The sequence below is a fragment of the Psittacula echo genome, assembly GCF_963264785.1.
Source record: "Psittacula echo genome assembly, chromosome: 7".
NCBI lineage: Eukaryota > Metazoa > Chordata > Aves > Psittaciformes > Psittacidae > Psittacula > Psittacula echo.
In genome coordinates this window covers 33,993,448-34,011,551 of record NC_137740.1, presented here as the reverse complement: position 1 = coordinate 34,011,551, position 18,104 = coordinate 33,993,448, and the positions used below count along the sequence as shown (strand labels likewise).

The following is an 18,104-nucleotide window of genomic DNA, read 5'->3' as shown; positions in this document are numbered from 1 at the left end:
TGACCCATAGGAAAAATGGGTAAAGAATATAATATGCTTTGATTCCTCCTTATGCAGGCTAGCTAAAAACATTTTCTTTACGTTTTCACTACAGTTAAAAAAGAAAAATGTAGTTGTTTTCATTACTAAAAGTGCAGAGTTTATGGCAGAGAGCTGGAAGCTGTGGAGGACTTGATGCTTTCCTGGGCTTTTCTCTGAAGGTATACATAAAATGTTATGCTGTCTGTAATGCCTCTGCCACTGTGCCAGCAGGCTGTCCTGGTGAGAAAGGTGATGCTAGTTCTGTAAGCTTGGTCAGTCTACAGTTATGTGACTGTTTCCAAAAGAATACAGCTGCACTGGTGGGATGATAAAGTTGTTTTGGTGCAGAGCTTTCAGGTATTTTTTCTGTGTTTTATTAGAAGAGAGTCCTCACCCATCTGACATTGAGGTGTTGAGCCCAGGAGAGACCACAGATCATACATACTGTCTTTCAGGGCACAAAGTGGTTGATTTGCAATGTAATTTTTAGTTGACAAGTTGACAAATCTATTATGATTTTCCTTTGTGCCTTTGAGTCAGTGTAACCTTGCAGGATTTTTTGGGGGGTGGGGAGTTATTTGCGGTTCAATTACTGCAATTTCAAATTGCAAGAAGGAGCAGGATGACTAAAAAAGCAATCAGAGATTTATTAGATAAGCTCCCTAACAAAAGCTTTAGAAAAATAATTGCAACAATCCACAGGGTAAAGTCTTTGTTTCACTTAGCTCCACTTCCCTTCAGCTAATGGCCATGCAACAGGTACCTCCAGGATGGTGCAAGGCATCCTTGGCCAGATGCTCAGTGACAAGCTATTTCAAGGCAAGGGGGCATCTCTCTGTATTCCTCATCTGTTAAAGATTAGTTTATGCCATGAATATGTAATTTTTTGTGTTGTTGATGACTGTTTCTGACCCTGTACTTTTTACCTGTAGCTCTGGAATTCTCTTTTCATGAGAAATCGATTGTAAAGACGCAAGCAGAAAGCAAGTACTCGCAGGATAGTGTTTTTCTAGGAATTCAGAGTAACTGATATTTCTTTTATAGGTTACAAATATTCAAGCAAGAACAGTTTTGCTTTCCTGGTCACCTCCCACTGGCCTTCTAAATGCAGATAGACACAACAATGGCTTGCCTTACACCTGTACCTACGAGGTTGCCTTATCGGATAAAGGGAGGGATGGAAAATACAAGATAATTTACAGGTAACAGCATCATTTTTTACACTTGTGTTTTTATTAGGAATAAACTCCCTGTGCTTCTCAGTGTGTATTTTGGCACACATCAGTCACAGAGAAGAGGCACATTTGAACACCCTGTAATTGCTCCTTTGCTGTCCCATCAGCCCCCCTTGATGCAATAACTTACACTGAGCTGGTTGAGTGCATGTTGCAAGGTCTGTAATTGCTTTCCCTTCCCACATCCCCAGCATCTGGCAGATGTTTCATGTGATGCTGTCTCTCCTGTGCTGATGAAAAGGTTACTTTTTCTTCTTGTGCTAAATGTCAAAACCTTTTGTGTACACCATGCAGGCAGGATAGCTGCCTCCTAATGGGCTAAATTTGTGTGGACTTGCAGAATTAAGAACAGTAAAGCTTGCTTTTTGAGCTAATAAGCAGAAGTTTGAGGGCTTTAATGCTTCATACTGAGCAGAGGACAGAGTACACCGTCAGTAGACTATAGGCTACCCAGAAGAACCCAAATATTTGGCTCTTAGAAGTCTTCAGAAAAAATTTGAGGGATTGCTCTCTCTCTCCTTCCAGTGATCCTCTGAGCTCATTCTCTGATCAAGTACATATGGTGTTATGCCTTTCTTTTTCCCCCGCTAGTGACATCTAAGAAAGAAAATTTTGAGATGTGACTGTGGCTATTGTGAAATAGCTAATCCTTCCCAAATCTCAGTAAATAAGTCCAAGTGATGCAGCATTTATGGAATTACCTCTTGAGACCAAACCATCTCCTCTTAAGATGTCCTGTGAATTAGTGTATTCCTCTTGGTATGCCAGAGGCAGGGAACTTAGCAGATTGAATTGTTTGGTAATATATAAAGAGGTTATTAACCAAGAAAATGCTGCCTGATTAATTTTTTTTTTTCTTCTGGTGTTTACACTAGCTAAACTAACTGGTATTTCCCATTAGTGAGCCAGCGTGAGCATCTCTAAAGGTTAATATGGGCTGCTGAGCTCTTAAAATAGGAACGGCACTTTCTAGTACTACTTGCGCTTGCTGGTGTGATGGCTGCACATTTTCTCATGGTTATGAAATTTTGTGCATCTGTTTTAAAGCTGCTATTAGTAATCTGTCTCCTGCTGCTGGCCACAGTATGGCCATTAGCTTGATGTGGTATGCTCCGTCACAAGCCGCATTAATCATTATTACTATAGGCAAACAAAAGTCTGCAATATGTTGAATACATTGTCTTTGCAAGGAGGTGCACTCATTCAAAGGGGAAAAACTGAATTTGCAGAGCATTGGATTATGTGAAATAAGGAAGGGGGTTTTGGTGGATTGCTGGCAACCCAGCAGGCTTGTGCTTTCTAGTTGGTTCTGTTCTCTTGATTTTTGAGAGATATACCTATATTTGCCCAACCTCCTATGAAGTAATTCTTTATGCCTAATTGAGAATTTTCTTGTTTCCCATATTTTAATAAAATCATGAATAAGCCAAACAATGAGATGGCTATTACTTACTAATTACTGACCTGTACCTTCATTTTCACAGAATTGTCAACACATGGTTGAGCCTAGTGTTCATTTACCAGCAAACAAACCAAAAGGAAAAAGAATAGCCCTAACTATGTTGGCTACATTTGAAATTAAGAGATTATATGCTGGATTTTTCCTAAAATGTCTGTAACTCTGTGTTTTTACTTTTCTTGGTATTGAAAGAGATCTGGGTCCAGCTGTTAGGGCATTAATTAAACGTCTCCTTGTCATGGTCCTCACAGAGACTGTTCTTCTGAAAGAGAGAGCAAACAAGTAAAAGGATTGTGCAAGAAGCTATACTTTCTCCTCTGAAGTTCAGTGACTCACTCTTTATAAAGTATTTTGCAATAGTGAATGTGCAGAAAGTATGAAAGTAATGTATCAATTTGGCTCTTTTCAGCTCTGGGAGGGTTGAAAACCCTATTTGCTTTATGCAAATATCAACAAAATGTAAGGATAGCATTGAAATAAATCAACATAACTAGTTTATTGTATAAATTGGGATGATTATTACTTTCCTCCTGCGTATACAGAGCTTTGTGCAGTTTTCGAGAAACAAGAATTGCATCGGCAAATTGTTGGTATATTGCTTACTACTGTTTTTCTGTGGTGGGAAAACACCCATTTTCTTTCAAATCATAATATGAGGGAGTTCTTAGTCACTGAAAAAATCACTAGCTGTGCTAAGTGTGATACTGTTTTTCATTATTTAGTAATTTGTTGGGTTTGGTTTCTTTTTCCTGCAGTGGAGAAGAATTAGAATATAACCTGAAAGACCTTAGGCCAGCAACAGATTATCACGTCAGGTGAGTTAGTCTGACTATGAAGGTCACTTAAATATAAACTCTTGAATTATATGAGAATAATTGTGAAAGTCTTCTATCTAACTCTACAGTGTAGCACAAGAATTTCACGGTCATCTCTGTGAGTGTGTTTTCAGTGGCCTCTAAATACTTTCTCACAGATTTTATCCTGAACTTTAAAGTTACAAGAGTATTTTTTGAACAATACATTTGCTGTCATATTGCTGTCAATGTTATGGTAAGAGGAAAAAAAGACATCTGCATAGCTATATTTCTGCCTATGTGTTTAACAGGGCTAGAAGTGCTTGGGTATGGAAATGGGATTCCTCCAGCTTCTTAAAAATTTGACTCAAGCAACTGTCATTTCTGTAGTTACTGTACCAGAGGTGTGCTCACACTGAAAGTACTCCAGCACAGTTTCCTTACAAATACTCCGTGCTTTGTGAAGTAAATCTGCTGCTTAGAAATGCGTCTGACCCTAATTTCAGAATTTATTCAAAAAAAAAAAAAAAGGATTTGCACTGGCCTTTCTTGGAATTTTCAATGTGTGTTTCTCTTTGATTCTAAAAATGTGGTTTACACATTTATTAACTGTTAACACATTCTCAGTTTTGCTCCCTGATGTTTTTAACACCGTCTGTGGTGTTATCTGCTTATGTTGCCTTTTTTTTTTTTTTTAAAGACTTTGCTTATGAAGCAAGGTTTCAAATTCACATCCTGTTCGCTTATACTCAATATCCTTTAAAAAAAAATCCTTTCACTCCTGTCTATTGTTTCCTTCTGTTTTTCCAGACAAGGGCTGGATTTGCTGTGCTTTTTCATATCAAGGCTGCTCCTGTTTGTAAAATTTTACAGAACATTTTGCTTCTCAGCTATTAAAAAAAAAAAAAACCTAACCCACCACCAGAATGTGTCTGTCTTGCTCTGGTGCTAGAGCTTATGTTTTTCTAAGAATACTTTCTAGTGGAGCTTTAAAATGAGCTTTTCAAGTATAAACACAAGAGCAGAAGTAACTTCTTGTACATAAGTACAAGACTCAGGCTCCCAGGTCAGCCAGTAGTCCCAGCTCTAGCAGCAAATGGATGGTAGCAAGGAGGAGAAAATTGTATAACACTGCTGAGCGTCCTGCTATAAGCAATTGAGCATCATGTTAAAAGACAGCTTCCAATAAGAAAGTGGTCGCTATACACAGCGTGGCATTGAGGTCTGGTGCGATTTTTGAGGGCATTGTGACTATTTGTCCCGTGTCCTGGCTGACTTCTTTCTCCCTACCTACAGCTCACCCCACCTTCCCGGACACTTGTCAAATTAAAAATTGTTTGTGAACAGTTAGCAGTTAACTTTGTTTAGAAAGGAGAAGCAACTGCTAAATATAAAAGTCAGACTTAAAAAGCAGCATCATGTGTTTGGAGTGGAGGGAACCGACACTGAAAAGACATGCTGTTTGCTTTCCATGACAGTTTTTTCCTTCACTGAAACTGCGTTATGTATTAACAACTGTGAAGAAATAAATCTGTTAAGTAAAGAAACCTATTGGGCAGCCGTTACTCAGCAGATTGCCTTAGGTCTCCTTAACCTTGGCAGCATCTCTCAGGGCTTCTTCTCCACACAGACAGGCTGCTAATTCTTGGTCCCGCCCTGCTGAGCCCTGACACCCAGGACACCCTGGTTTGCTCTGAACCTCTTGCCTGTGTTTCTTCCAGTAGTATTACTTTGGTGCTTGCAGAGATGACTGTGCTCAGTGTTTCAGTGACTTGCAGAAGATGCTCATTAAGCTCATTTTCACATGGTTGTATTCCCTGATGGTATGTGTTTGCTGCTTGGCTACACTGATTTCCGGCATGGGTACATACCACTCACCAGCTTCAGACTCAATTAACTGCATTTGTTTTCACTCCTGACTAAAAGGTGGTGGGTAAAGCAGCACTATAGCAGTTCTTGTGAACTTCCCAAAAGGTTTGATTCTATGTAGGTGGCCATTGTACATAAATTACTCTTATCTACTGAAAACAAATTTAGAAATTGCCCTTTCTTAAACTCTGCATTCAAGCGCACAATAGCTACAGCGAGCTCAGAGGTCATCGTCTGGTCATGTTTTGAACTTTTTTTGAGTAGAAGACTTCTGATTTGCACTTTTATTTTGCTGCATAGAAAATGTGCAGGGGAAAAAATAACATCATTAATTTTTTCAGAGAAAAGCACCTTGTGGGGAAGTGCTGGACTACATTGTGTTCACTTTCCAATATGTGAAATATTATATGTACCCTTCTATACTGATATATAGAGAAACTGCCTGAAATCATATTTGCTTTGAAGATTTTTAGTTTAACCAGAGCTGTGTAAGTTCTAAATGTTGACACCTAGGCTATGTAGAAGCTTGTACCCATGGAAGGAAACCAGCAATTAGCACCACTCACTTGCTTTACATGTACCCAGGCATTAAAATTTTGTATTGCGAAGAGGATTTTAGCACACTGTGTGTGTAAGTCTGGCATTAGGAAAGAAAGTAGTGGTGGAAAGAAAAAATGATGATGCTAACTCAGTGGTCTCTGGGAGTATTTGAACAAAACGCTGTAATATTTCTCTTCTGCTGTTAATTCTATTGCATACTTGTATCAAGTGAAGTAGAATAATGATAGCTACTGGTCTGTGAGAAATCTGTCATTAGTGGACGGTATTGTGGATGCTTTGGTAGTCAAATATTGTGGCTGAGGCAGTGCTGTCTCATCTTGTAATTGTCAGCAAATTTATAACCCATTTGAATGTTGTTTCCAGGGTATATGCAATGTACAACTCAGTAAAGGGTTCCTGCTCAGAGCCAGTAAGCTTCACCACTCACAGCTCAGCACCAGAGTGTCCCTTCCCACCCAAACCCTCGCACAGGACCAAAAGCTCCTTAACCTTACAGTGGAAGGTAGGTAATGCTTGGATCAGGCAAGAAAGCAGTGGAAAATACAGTTTACTGACAGCGAGCAGAACTGTTGAAAATAATTGAAAGCTGAGACAGTTTTCAGTAAGGAACTTGAACTTCTTGTAATCTGACAAATCCCTCCCCGTGCACTGACTTGACTTTTAAAATGTATGTGTTTCATTACATCCAGCTTCCTCACAGTATTTGTTAAGAGGTTGCCAAGCTGTGCACAACCCCCAAGCTTTGGCTTCACTTTAAACTTTAGTCATTTGGGGGGTGGGGGTGAGGGGAATAGTTTTCTCTTATTCTCAGAATCACCATTGTTTTTCTTCATAGGCACCCATTGATAATGGTTCAAAAATCACCAGCTACCTTCTGGAGTGGGATGAGGTAAGGAGTAACCGGTTGAAATAAATACATAAATAAATGGCACTCAGACTTTACAAGGATTTGCTGAGTAAAGAAAAATAATTAAATACAGGAGAAAGTAGAAGCAGGAAAATGAAATCCTGATGGCATTAAGTAAAGATCTGGAAAGGTTAAAGGGACAGGGGGGAACTTTTAATTCACTTTATTTTATGCAGAGACAATGGTCTGCTTCTGTACTCTTGAAATCTAAATTTTATTGCTCATGCAGTGCACTTTATTTGTTAATTAGCATTACTTGTTATTTAATGACTTGATGTATCTTAGAGTTCTATTCATGATCTCTTTTTCTGGCTGATATCTGCGTGCAGAATAAATCATTGTTCCTGCCTCAAAGGAGAAGAGCCGTGATCTTGCAGCCCTTTCATCAGAGAATGTATTCAGGGTCAAAATAATGATGCCCTTTACACAGTAGCAATTAGTCCACTTCCAGACACAAAAGGAAGTAAGTTCTCTGTCCCAAATGTTTACATAGTTAGTGAGCAGCTTGCTTTTGGGGAGAGTGCCATAAGCAAGAGTTGTGGACTATTTGCTGGAGGTGGGCTCCAGTTGTAAGACCTCCCTTCATCCCCTAATTCCTTTCCATTGCATAAGCCTTATTTCTGCAGAAAGCATGAGTCAGTGAATATCATCTTTGAAGGAAAAAAAAATACGTGATGTTTGGAACCACTCTCCCTGCAAATATTTCAGTATTGCAGCAAGTGGGGTCTACATGATGAGAAACCCATTGAACTGAACTAAAATAAACAATAATTTTAGAGTGACTTGCTGTCCCTCTCTGCATAATGAAGGAGGAAAGGTAAGTGAAGAAGAAAAAAAAAAAATGGAGCGTGAGATCAGGGAATGGAGATTAAAAAGACATTTCTCCAAAAGTACGGGCTAGGGTGATCGCATTTCACCTTCTGTGATACCTTGACTGTGCTGTTGTGATCTCTTGCAAGGCTTCCAGTAACTTGGAGCCGTGAGAATGTAACAGCACCCAGCAGTGAAGCAGTGGAAAAACAAATGATTCCAGCCTGCAAAGGGAAAGGAAGCAATAGAAGGTCTTGTCAAAAGAAAGACCAACACAACAGACCATTAATACAGTCCAAATACTTTCGATGTTAATTTTGTCCACATGGACCCTAGTCATAATTTTGGATATATGTTAGCCAACTCTAAAATGCTTTTGTCCTTTAAACCATTTAATACTGAGTATATACGTAGACTTTCATCTTCAGAAATAATTGTTACAACTGTTTTTCACATGGCAAAAGTAGCTAGTAGGCTAGCTCATGTACCAATGGTAAAAATGAAGGCATCCTGATTCCCTTAGTCTGTATGGTTTAATTACCTTGTTTTCTCAGTAGCAGTCCTGAAATCTGAGATCCCAGTGGGTAGCTAGCCAGCAAAGATGAAAGAATAATGGCCCTGCACAAATTAATTTGGTACATCTCCAATGATTTGACAGGACTCCTGACTGAAGCGGAATTGTCTGGTGTTTTCCTCTGATATGAGACAGAAATGCAATTTTGAGTTGCTGAATTAAAACTTGCTATTAAGGCTTACTAAAGAAAAAGTCTGCTGAAGATGTCGGCTGGCTGTGCCTACATCTGTGGGAGCCTCATCTACCTGCAACAGTGAGCTCAGCAAGCTGTGCTACCCACTTTTCCATGTGCCCTTACAAATTGTGCATCTGATATAGGGTGCAGTTAGATACCAGAGTTAGAGCACCCAAGTACAAAAGAGAATTCACTTGTAATGCCCTGTGCCTTCGCACTTGGTTGCGTGAATTTCACGTAAGCAAAAACACTGTTTTACAATGCCACACTGTGGCCTGGTGAAATCAAGAAGTAAATGCATCAGGGAGGAGGAGAACACTTGCCAGGCAACAGCAAATGCTCCGCCAGATCTCAGCTAGAGCAACATTCATCAGCTACAGGGCACAAAGTAAGATATAAACATGGGAAAATCAGCAATCAGAATGAAATTAAGTTGTGGCTAAAAAGCAGAGAGGACTTTGCGTGAATGGAGAACAAGAAATCTATCTGATGATGAAATCAAGACACACACCCTAAAACGGCAGTCTGCCTGGAGAAGCTGAGTCCCTTTCTAGGGGATGATGGTGTGTCAGTGCGCCATAGAACACAAGCTGTGCTACCCACTGCCACCAAGGAAGGGGCTCCAGCAGCCCCTTCGTGCTCCCACACAGTGGGTAACAGATTGTCTCCCTCTGAGGCAATTCAGATCTTGGAGCATGATGCTCAACAGTATCTCAACTCGTTCCTCCTGTTTTTACAGTGCAAAGGCATAGTTCATAGCATCTAAAATGCAGCTAGAAGTGTAGGTGGCATCACTCCTATATGCAAGAAATAAATTTTCTGTAAAACAACAGCAGAAGCGGCATATTTTACAGCCCTGGGATTAGGTAAGTTTCTAAATTGTAACAAGAGGACAGCATCTCGTCTCTTTGTGGTTGCAGCTGGGTAGTCCCAGAGGGCTGAGGTGCTGCAGTGCCAGCTGGGTGCTGGGGGGTCTGCCTGGGATCCTGGGCTCAGTGCTCCTCAGCAAGCCCTGTGCTGCCACACGTATCTACTGCAGGGTTCCCCACTGCTCTGAAGGGTCACTCTAGAGACTGGAGAAAGGTGGGTTTGTTTTGTTGGTATTATTATATTTTCTTTATTGTGGGTTTTTTTGTTTTGTTGGGGTTTTTTAGTTTTTATTTTATCATATCTTGCTGACAATAGAAGCAGTACTATCCCCATTCTGTGGTTTAGCTGTCTTAGATGTACTTTAAATGCCTTCTCTCACCTCATTAGATTAGCTTTAGATGAAACACAAATGAGTTGCTTTTGTTTCTTCATTGGAAGTAGGTGTCTTCTGACCTGCTTTGATGAAAAGAAGGTTATACTGCTTAACATGTCACTGTGCCAGTCCTACCCAGCTGCTGCTTCTTCAGTTTAGTTCTGAGTTTTGGGGATTTCTCTGATCTGCAGGCTCTGGAAGATAGAGTAGTCAATAGACAAAGCTATTCCTGCTATTCCACCTTTTTTCTGCCTCCCAATTTGGATTAAATGGTTTGTAACATGACTGGTGTTACATGTTTGTTAGAAAACACAAATACTTTCTTTCTCAGTACTGACATAAGTCTTTGAATTATAGTTGTAATACCTTGCTAATAAACTGGTTTAGTTTCCAATGCCTGAAGAACTATGGAGGATGATCTTTATTCTTTAACAGTAGAGTAAAAGAATAGTTCAGTGAGTTGTCACCTGGTAACTTTGGATGTACACTGAGAAAGTTTCCATCGACTTCAAAGGAGATAGGATCAGCCCCTCTCCTCTGGTATTTTGAAATTCAGTTGGATTTGAACATGCCTGCGCCTCGGGTGCTGGCATTACCAATATTAGCCTGGCAATAAAATCAGTTAAAATTAGTATTTAAGGTAAACTCCACCTTCTAGCTCCTTTTCTATGAACTTTACAAACCTGAACTAGTCACTTGATGCCTTTGTTCCAGGATTGATTATTCAGGGTAAGCAAAAGGCTAATTAGAAAAAATAATGTTAAAAATATGCCAAACAGAAAGCAACACTATAAATGAGTTGATGCTTTCTCCTGTTGCCAGCGTTCATCAAAATCAGTAAACTGTAACTGCATTGAAAAATGCCACTGACACTGCTGTAAGAATCAGGCCTTTGTTACTAATCAGATGTGAAATGCTGATTTTGAAATTGTGATTAAGTGGTAGTAAATACATGTTTCTCTTGTACTTATGGATAGTGAGACTATCCTGTTCATTCTGTATGGAAAGTGTAGGACTGTTCCTGAACCAGAGAGGACATCCCTCTCAGGCAGTGTGTGTTGCTGTTTTGTGTATAACTCAAAAGCAGCTTTAATTCTCATCCATTAAGCGTCTCATTTTAATTTGCTCAAGAGAGAGACTGGTAGAGTGCCTCACTATTTAATGATCTGGTGATAGGTAGTTAATTAAGTTTATACAGAGATAAATGGAGATGCCACCAAGTTTTAAACTGCTTGAGGCTAGCAGAGGTGTTCTTTGTTATACTAGCTGATAATTGGGCCATACGTATCAGTGATAGTTCACCAAAATTCAGGTACACAGAGCCCCACGCTTGTGCCTGGTTTGTTTGTTCACCTGCATGCCCTCTAGGTCTGTTCTGTGGCTATGCTGCATCTGTGAGACATACAAGAAGAGAGTCTTGGATGAAATTTGAGTTTGTGCATGTATTAGGAATGTTTCATAGGTCCTGTTGTGTCTTTTAAATGTTTGTATATAGAGAAAATTCAGTTATGTGTACAAGAACATGCACAATAAATGCTTTGCAGAGATACTAGGTTGTGTCATAGTAATTGTTGACAGTTTGCTCTGCAGCTTTGTGTCAGATTGAGTATCAATCTGCTGCTTTTTATTGCCAATATGAGACAAAAACAGAAGTTAAGGCTGGCATGGCCTGCAGCATATTGCCATCTTGCCTCCTGGTTGTAGATCTGATGCTGACAGCTTCTATTCAGATTTCTGCACTGTGATCCTGTGAAGGACTGTGCTCCATTTCTGTATCCACTGTACCTGCAGTGACCCATTCCTCGTCATGTTTATTTACTATGTCTGCCACAGGGAATGTGGCAATGACAAAACCCATTTAAAATCCCAAAAAAATCCCAAAACCCTTGTCTTCAACAGGAGAAACTTAAGCACCCTGTGTAGCTTGAAGTATAGCTGAAATAGCAAGCAAAACTCTTAAAAATTGAATTGTTATGCTAATTCTAATAGGTTTGTGGAGCTAAATCGTGCTTGTTTCCTTGGACAGGCACTGATCGTCACACTGTGGGCGATTCATGGGTGAATCTCTCACGAACAACAGGGAATGCACGCTGGAGAAAGGGCTAGTGAAGAAGTCAGACAGTGCTCTTCCTCTGAAATTTGTGGATTAGAAATAGTTGCGGAAGTGATACAGTGTATTTTAAGCAACTTACAAAACATTATTTGAGGATTAAAACTTGGATGCCGAGTGTACAAAGAACAGGGGAAGGATTCTGGGAAAGCTGTAAGACTCTTGGGTGGCAGCCAGTACCAGCCTGCCAGTTGTTCCTGTCTATAATTATGCCAGCATTAGTGCTTTCATAAATCTTGGGAGAGAAGGAGCAGAGAGACTATTTCCAGGCTATTAATGCCAGGTTAATTAGAAATATCGGCCAGCCTTTCCAATTAGTGTCAATAGAATCCAAAGTACCAGCCAGTCTGAGTAACTTGAATACCAGTTGGTCTCTGTGCAAGTCTGGGGAGGGTACAATACCAGTTCAAGAAGAAAAATATATACAATATCAGAACTTGTACTGTTATGGAGATATGTTAAATGTTTGGCAGCCTCTGCAAAGTTTTAATCCACCAGTTGACAAATTGGAGTTTTCTTGGCCCATTGCTCTCACTTCAGGCATTGTGCTACAGATGAGAGAGATTTTCCAGGACTTGCCTTTTTAGCCAACCGACTCTGTTCATCTCTTTGTCAACTACATGCTTACCATTTGGTCGCTTTGTTCTTTTGGAGAAAAATCACACAAAAAGAATAAAAAACCCCAAAATAAACAAGCAACTGTTCTTAAGAAATAAAAAAAGAAATGTTTTCAAATGCTTTACAAATAGTGAAGTCATTAAAGACTTAGAGAAAAATTAATTTAATGCACCTGAACCTATAAAAGAGAGTTTGCATAGGGGGGAAAAAATTCTGTTCTTAGTAGTCCTGCACTGATGAATGGATATTCTACTGAAAGATAGGATTACTAAGTAAGTTTCGTATAGTCTGGATTTTAAATACTTTATTGCTGAGCTGGGAAGTATGGTGACCTACTATTTTTGTCCAAAAGGAATTTCATCATATAACTTTATATCTAAGGATTTTAGATCTGAAAAAGTTTTCTCTTTTACAAAAGGCTTTTCCTTAAAGATTCATCATTCTCTTCCAATTCCACCCCATGATTTACTTGAGCCACACAATAATGTTACAGCTGGAGCAGGTGGGTGAAGTTGAAGACTGTATAAAACCGAGTTCTAGAACAAGTGTAGGATCACACCGTACAAATAGAAGTAAGTTATGGCTATTTGCCAGTGTGCTAAATGACCCTTCAGTGTCCTGGAATTGTGCCATGCTGGAGGTCTGCATGATTGTTTCTAGTTTGATAAACATATTTTGGAGACATACTGCAAACATTTTATGGCCTTCTTCCTTATGGGCTGCAATGTGAGTGAAAAGAAGTGGAAATTGACAGGGGCTGGTGAAAAACATATGTCCCCCTCAGGCATTTTTGAGATTTTGGGGCATTTAAAGATGATGTATTGAGCATGGAGGAAGAATGATGTGTGAGAGGACACACAGACCCCAAGGAGACAAGCAGCCGATGAGGCTGCAGTGGGGGACATCTGTGTGAATTATCTTCCTGTTAGTCTGCTTAGGCATAGAAACATCAAGTCTTCTTTCAAGCTGTGTATGCCAGGTGAAATAAGTAGCTTTGTCTATGGGCAGATGTTCATTTTTATCTCAGTAAAATAGACCTGTAGACAGGTGCCAAAAATAGCAAATGCTATAGCAGAGCTCTTAAGTCAGAAGTTGCAGAGATGGCTATAACTATCTCCTGCACCAGTTGGAGCCCACGGGTGTGCTTTGTTAGGTTTCTATCCTGGTGTGCTTTTGGGTTCTTTGTAATGTGATTACGCATTAATTTTGTGTCCAAGTATTGAAATTAAAACTCCTTTAAACTGCTTCAGCTCAGGGAGATATTATTTATGTGGAGTTGAGCAGTCTATGCCCTTTCCCCGAAGGATTTCAAATTGACCATTTCCCATGTGACGCACAGGATGAAACCAGATATTCTTTGTTGTCCTGTGGTCTGTGTCCTGCAAAAAGCTCAGCTTTGTTTTCACTCCAAGGGTACCAAGTTGGGTGGGATTGAAAAGGGTTTGGTTTGGTTTTAAATGTGGCGGGTAGGTAGAGGACTTCTGAATGTTCGTGTCCTCAGCTGTACTGGTTTGTACCTGAGGAAGGACTTAGGAGCTCGGGGAGTGTCTCAATACCTTCTCTCGCTGCTGCCCCATCTTAGCTTTGTCAGGGATCTTCGTCACTCTGGGTCTTGTTGATGTGAAGCTCCTATGAAAATTCTGTCATCCAAGTTTCTTAAGAAAGTTGCATGCTTTCTAATAAATCCTCTTTACTCATCCCATGCCGCATGCTCTGAGAAGTGGGATGGTTACAGAACCTGGCACCTTATATTTCCCTCCATCTATTTTGCCCTGAAGAGCATGGGGCTTGGGAGGGGTTTGAACGCAGGCATGTCCGTCTCGGTGGCAGCAGCTGGGGTTGGCCATGGGCTGGACCGTGGGGAGCGAGAGCCCTCTTGTGGGATAGATTGTTTTCAAAGGACCAGAGAGAGTTTACATGGGATTTGAGGTGCAGAGGGTAGCACTTCCAGGAAATGTTGGTTGAGGCTTTCTTATGCTTGCTGTGACCAGGTCGGTTCAGACATTGATTTTACCCTAAATTTGCACGCTTTTTTGTTAATTAGTAGGATAAGTAGCGTTTCAAGCAGAATGACAAAAGATGTAGGTACGTCTCACGAAGATGGGAATCTGGCAGCAGACTGATTGTGTTATTCATATTATTTTAGGTAGCATAGCAGTGCTGTCAGTGGCTTGCACAGCTTTCTTTGTACATTGCCTTATGAAAGCATCTAATTCTAATATCATTTAACAGCTCTTTTTAAAATAAGAACCATGTGGTTTTGTTTCATAGCTATCCGGTTACAGATTTCTCTCTTTCTAGGGAAAGAGGAACAGTGGTTTCAGAGAATGCTACTTTGGAAGCCAGAAGCATTGCAAGTTAACTAAGCTTTGTCCAGCTTTGGGTTACACCTTCCGATTAGCAGCTCAGAATGACGTCGGTACTAGGTAAGTTGCCCAAGGTACATGCTTTCTGCAGAAAAAGTGGTAATTGAAAAGTTTAACTATCAATGACAGAGTAAAGAGGAATTTCTGGGGAGATTTGGGGAGGGGTGGTGTGTTTTTTTCTCTTTATGGTTTTGTATTAAATATCTGACATTTGCTTTATTATTAATCTCTTAGAATAAGTCACAGCTTCCCTGGTGGTAACATTCATCTCCCAGGGAATTGCCGTGTACCTTCAGCATGATGAGGTTAGCCTAAGAAGATAGGCTTCTTTTGAGGTGTTAAATGGTGTTTTGTGGTCTATTTCTAATACAAAAAGAATACATCTGTTATGTCAAATCCCCACTAGGGACCTCTGTGAACCAAGAAAAACAAGCAAGAGGAAGTTAAGATTTTGAAAGGAATCTTGATATATTTATTTTTTCTGGTTTAAAGCAAAACCCTTCTGTCTTTTTTCAGCAGTACAGTCTCTTCTTTCTTCCACAGGACTGGCAGGGCTGGCTGATGGGGTGGGAAAGAAGGGTGAGAGAGCCAGGACCGAGAGAGAACAGGCATATCCATAGGCCTTGAAAGATGTGTTTCAGGTTCTGCTTTTCTTTGCACATGAAGAGATGTGCTCGAATGAAGATCATGAGCAGTCAGACTTACTGCAATCCTCCAGGAGCTTCTGGGGAGCCCTGAGCTAAAATGTTACACAGCTGGGGACCAGAGTTTGCCCAAAGAGACATCAGTCATGCTGCAAGGGCTGCAAGCTCCTGTACTTACGGAAGGAAAGTAAGCCAGGAAGAGTTTAGCTGTGAAGAAGGCAAACATCCAGTGCTCTTGTTTACTCCTTTATTGTCCTTCTTAGCTAAACAGGATCTAATCATGGTTACAAGGACAGAAAAAGAAACACTGGTGGTATATAACAATGTGTTTTGCTCAGAGACATTCCTGTATTGTTTGCTCTTCCAGAACACAAGCCTCTTAGTAATATGTAGCTTTTAAAAGTTTCTTCATTCATGTTCCTGTGTTCTCCCTATGAGATGAACTGGGACTGTTCATGTGTGCAGAGAGTCCTTTTTGCCAATTTCTTGCAAGATTACTTCCCTTCTTATTGAAATAATTTTTGATCTATAGAGAGAAAGAGGCTTGAGCTGGATCTGCTCAGTGTAACTGGGACTGCCATTTTTGTGCAAAGTTCCCCAGTTTCGCATCTCTTTTCTTTACCATATTCCAGATTTTAAAATATCTTAGGGCATGCTTCAACCCTTCCTCCCTTATTTTGTTCTTCTCTCTCCCTTTTTTTTTCCTGAGGCTATTGGGGGGAAAGTGAACTAAGGACTATATTTATGGTGAACTGCTCTGTGTTAATATGTGAAGATAAGCACCAACAGCACATTACTTATTTTTATAGACAGCACGCAAAATTATAACATGATAGTGTCATCCAGCACTTTATGTCATAAGACAGGTTTGGTTGGTAGTAATGCTTATGGACCTTCCATTTAAGATGGTTATTGCCTTGTTTTGGTGTTACTGGGTGGATTTTATAATGATATATATCTAAAATAGGTGGATTATATATATATATAAAATAGGTGGATTTTATAGCTATAAGAATATTTCAACCAATATGTTATTTTTGTGAAAGAAGACTCAGAAAAAGGAGATGTGGCTTTTTGTATTTATTAAACTCATGCCGCAACTTTAAGGAACAAAATATGTTTGTATTTTGGAAACAGAGATTTGCGAATTGCAAGAATATTACCTTCAGTTAAGAGTTCTGATGTTGTCCTAAAAATTTGCCAAAATCTGTCCATTTTTAACTTCCATTCTCAAATTTCCGTTGTATGTAATACATTCAGCATGGAGCCTTAAGAGAACTCTTCCTACACTTGCTTGACACAACTGCCCATTATGTTTTAAGGCATTGTGTCCTGGGATTTAGACAAGATAAGAGCGTGTATCTCCCCTGTTGCAGATGTTCTCTGATTGCGACCTGAGCTATGCAAAAGAGGAACTTTATGCTCAGCTTAAAATGCAAAGAACTTTGGGCAGGGAGAGTTGGAAGGGAATAGAGCCAGCCTGGGAGGTTGGAAGGCATCTGCGCCTGCACCAGACAGCTCCTACATGATGCTGAGTGTGTATGGTCATGACTGGATAAATTTTGCCTGCTTTCCTTGGGGGCGGGATGTCTGAAACAGTGGGACTTGATTTGCTGAAGCAGGCTGCTTTCAGAGGCGTAGCTTAAACTTAAGTTGTATTCCGAGTTTATAAAAGGTGGAAGCTGTATCTCAAGTTCCACTTCTGCAAGTTGAACGCTTGGGACTTTATTTCCTATGTTTAGTTCCCCTTTGTTACATGAGATTTTCCTCTACTTCACAGTTCATAGTAAATATTTTTAGGCGTGCAAGTATTATTTTTTCCAATGTTATTGGGATGAAATCTGTAAAAATGACCATGAGGACACATACAATCCTACATTTTTTGCTATTATTAGTTCTGGCATTTCCTAACTGGGTGCTCATATTTTAACATTTTTAACACTGTCTAGATTTTTTGAAAATGTGAAATACTTCTGTAAATACACTGAGGTTTGTTTATTTAGTTCTGTTTTGTTTATGTGTTTCAATATTCCTCTGTTTCTGTGCAGTGGGTACAGCCAGGAGGTGGTGTGCTACACTGCAGGTAATATTCCTCAGACCCCTTCAGCACCAAGGCTTGTTCGAGCTGGTGTTACATGGATCGCATTGCAGTGGAATAAAGTAGAAGGATGTACACCAGAGGAAGTGATTTCCTATACCCTGGAAATTCAGGAAGAAGATAATGTAAGTACCATATTACTATGAAGTATGCTGCATGAGGTAGTGTTTTCACTTACTAATTCAAGATCACTGAGAAAATTGTAAATGGCTGCTTTGGAGGGTCTTTAGAACTACTGGGTGCTTGGCAGGACAGAGCTGTGTGATTTATTCTGCTCCACTGCAGAATTATGAATCCTTAGCTAAAAATCTGTGCTGTCATCCATAATCACTTCACAAAGCTTTACCCAACTCCATAAGGTACCAGGCGGCTTGTCCTTAACCAGTTCAGTCTGCTGTGTCCTTCTCACTGCTTTGTGGTGCCCTTGTGTTCTGTCATCTGCCACTTCTATTTCTGTAATGTGTTAAACTGTAACGGTTGGGTTTGTGATTATTTTACAGAAAAATTGTATTATTCAGGTCCATTGCAACATCCTTCTAGAAGGAAAATTATTAAGCCTTGTGTCTTAGAAGTAATAATAACGATGAGAATAATAATAATAAGCACTCAAATGTAAAGGC

At 39.9% G+C, this 18,104-nt stretch overlaps 1 protein-coding gene across 1 annotated transcript in view; it reads left to right on the top strand.

Moving 5' to 3' along the window:
- The window catches only part of FNDC3B (fibronectin type III domain containing 3B), a gene marked incomplete at both ends in the record, with an annotated part of 160,278 nt that overhangs the window by 94,940 nt on the left and 47,234 nt on the right, over positions 1–18,104 (top strand). The window contains 6 exons of the mRNA XM_080622297.1: positions 1,066–1,223; positions 3,471–3,530; positions 6,303–6,441; positions 6,775–6,828; positions 14,678–14,802; positions 17,435–17,609. Of these exons, the coding sequence (XP_080478423.1) occupies positions 1,066–1,223; positions 3,471–3,530; positions 6,303–6,441; positions 6,775–6,828; positions 14,678–14,802; positions 17,435–17,609 (711 nt within the window). The remainder of the gene's footprint in view (positions 1–1,065; positions 1,224–3,470; positions 3,531–6,302; positions 6,442–6,774; positions 6,829–14,677; positions 14,803–17,434; positions 17,610–18,104) is intronic.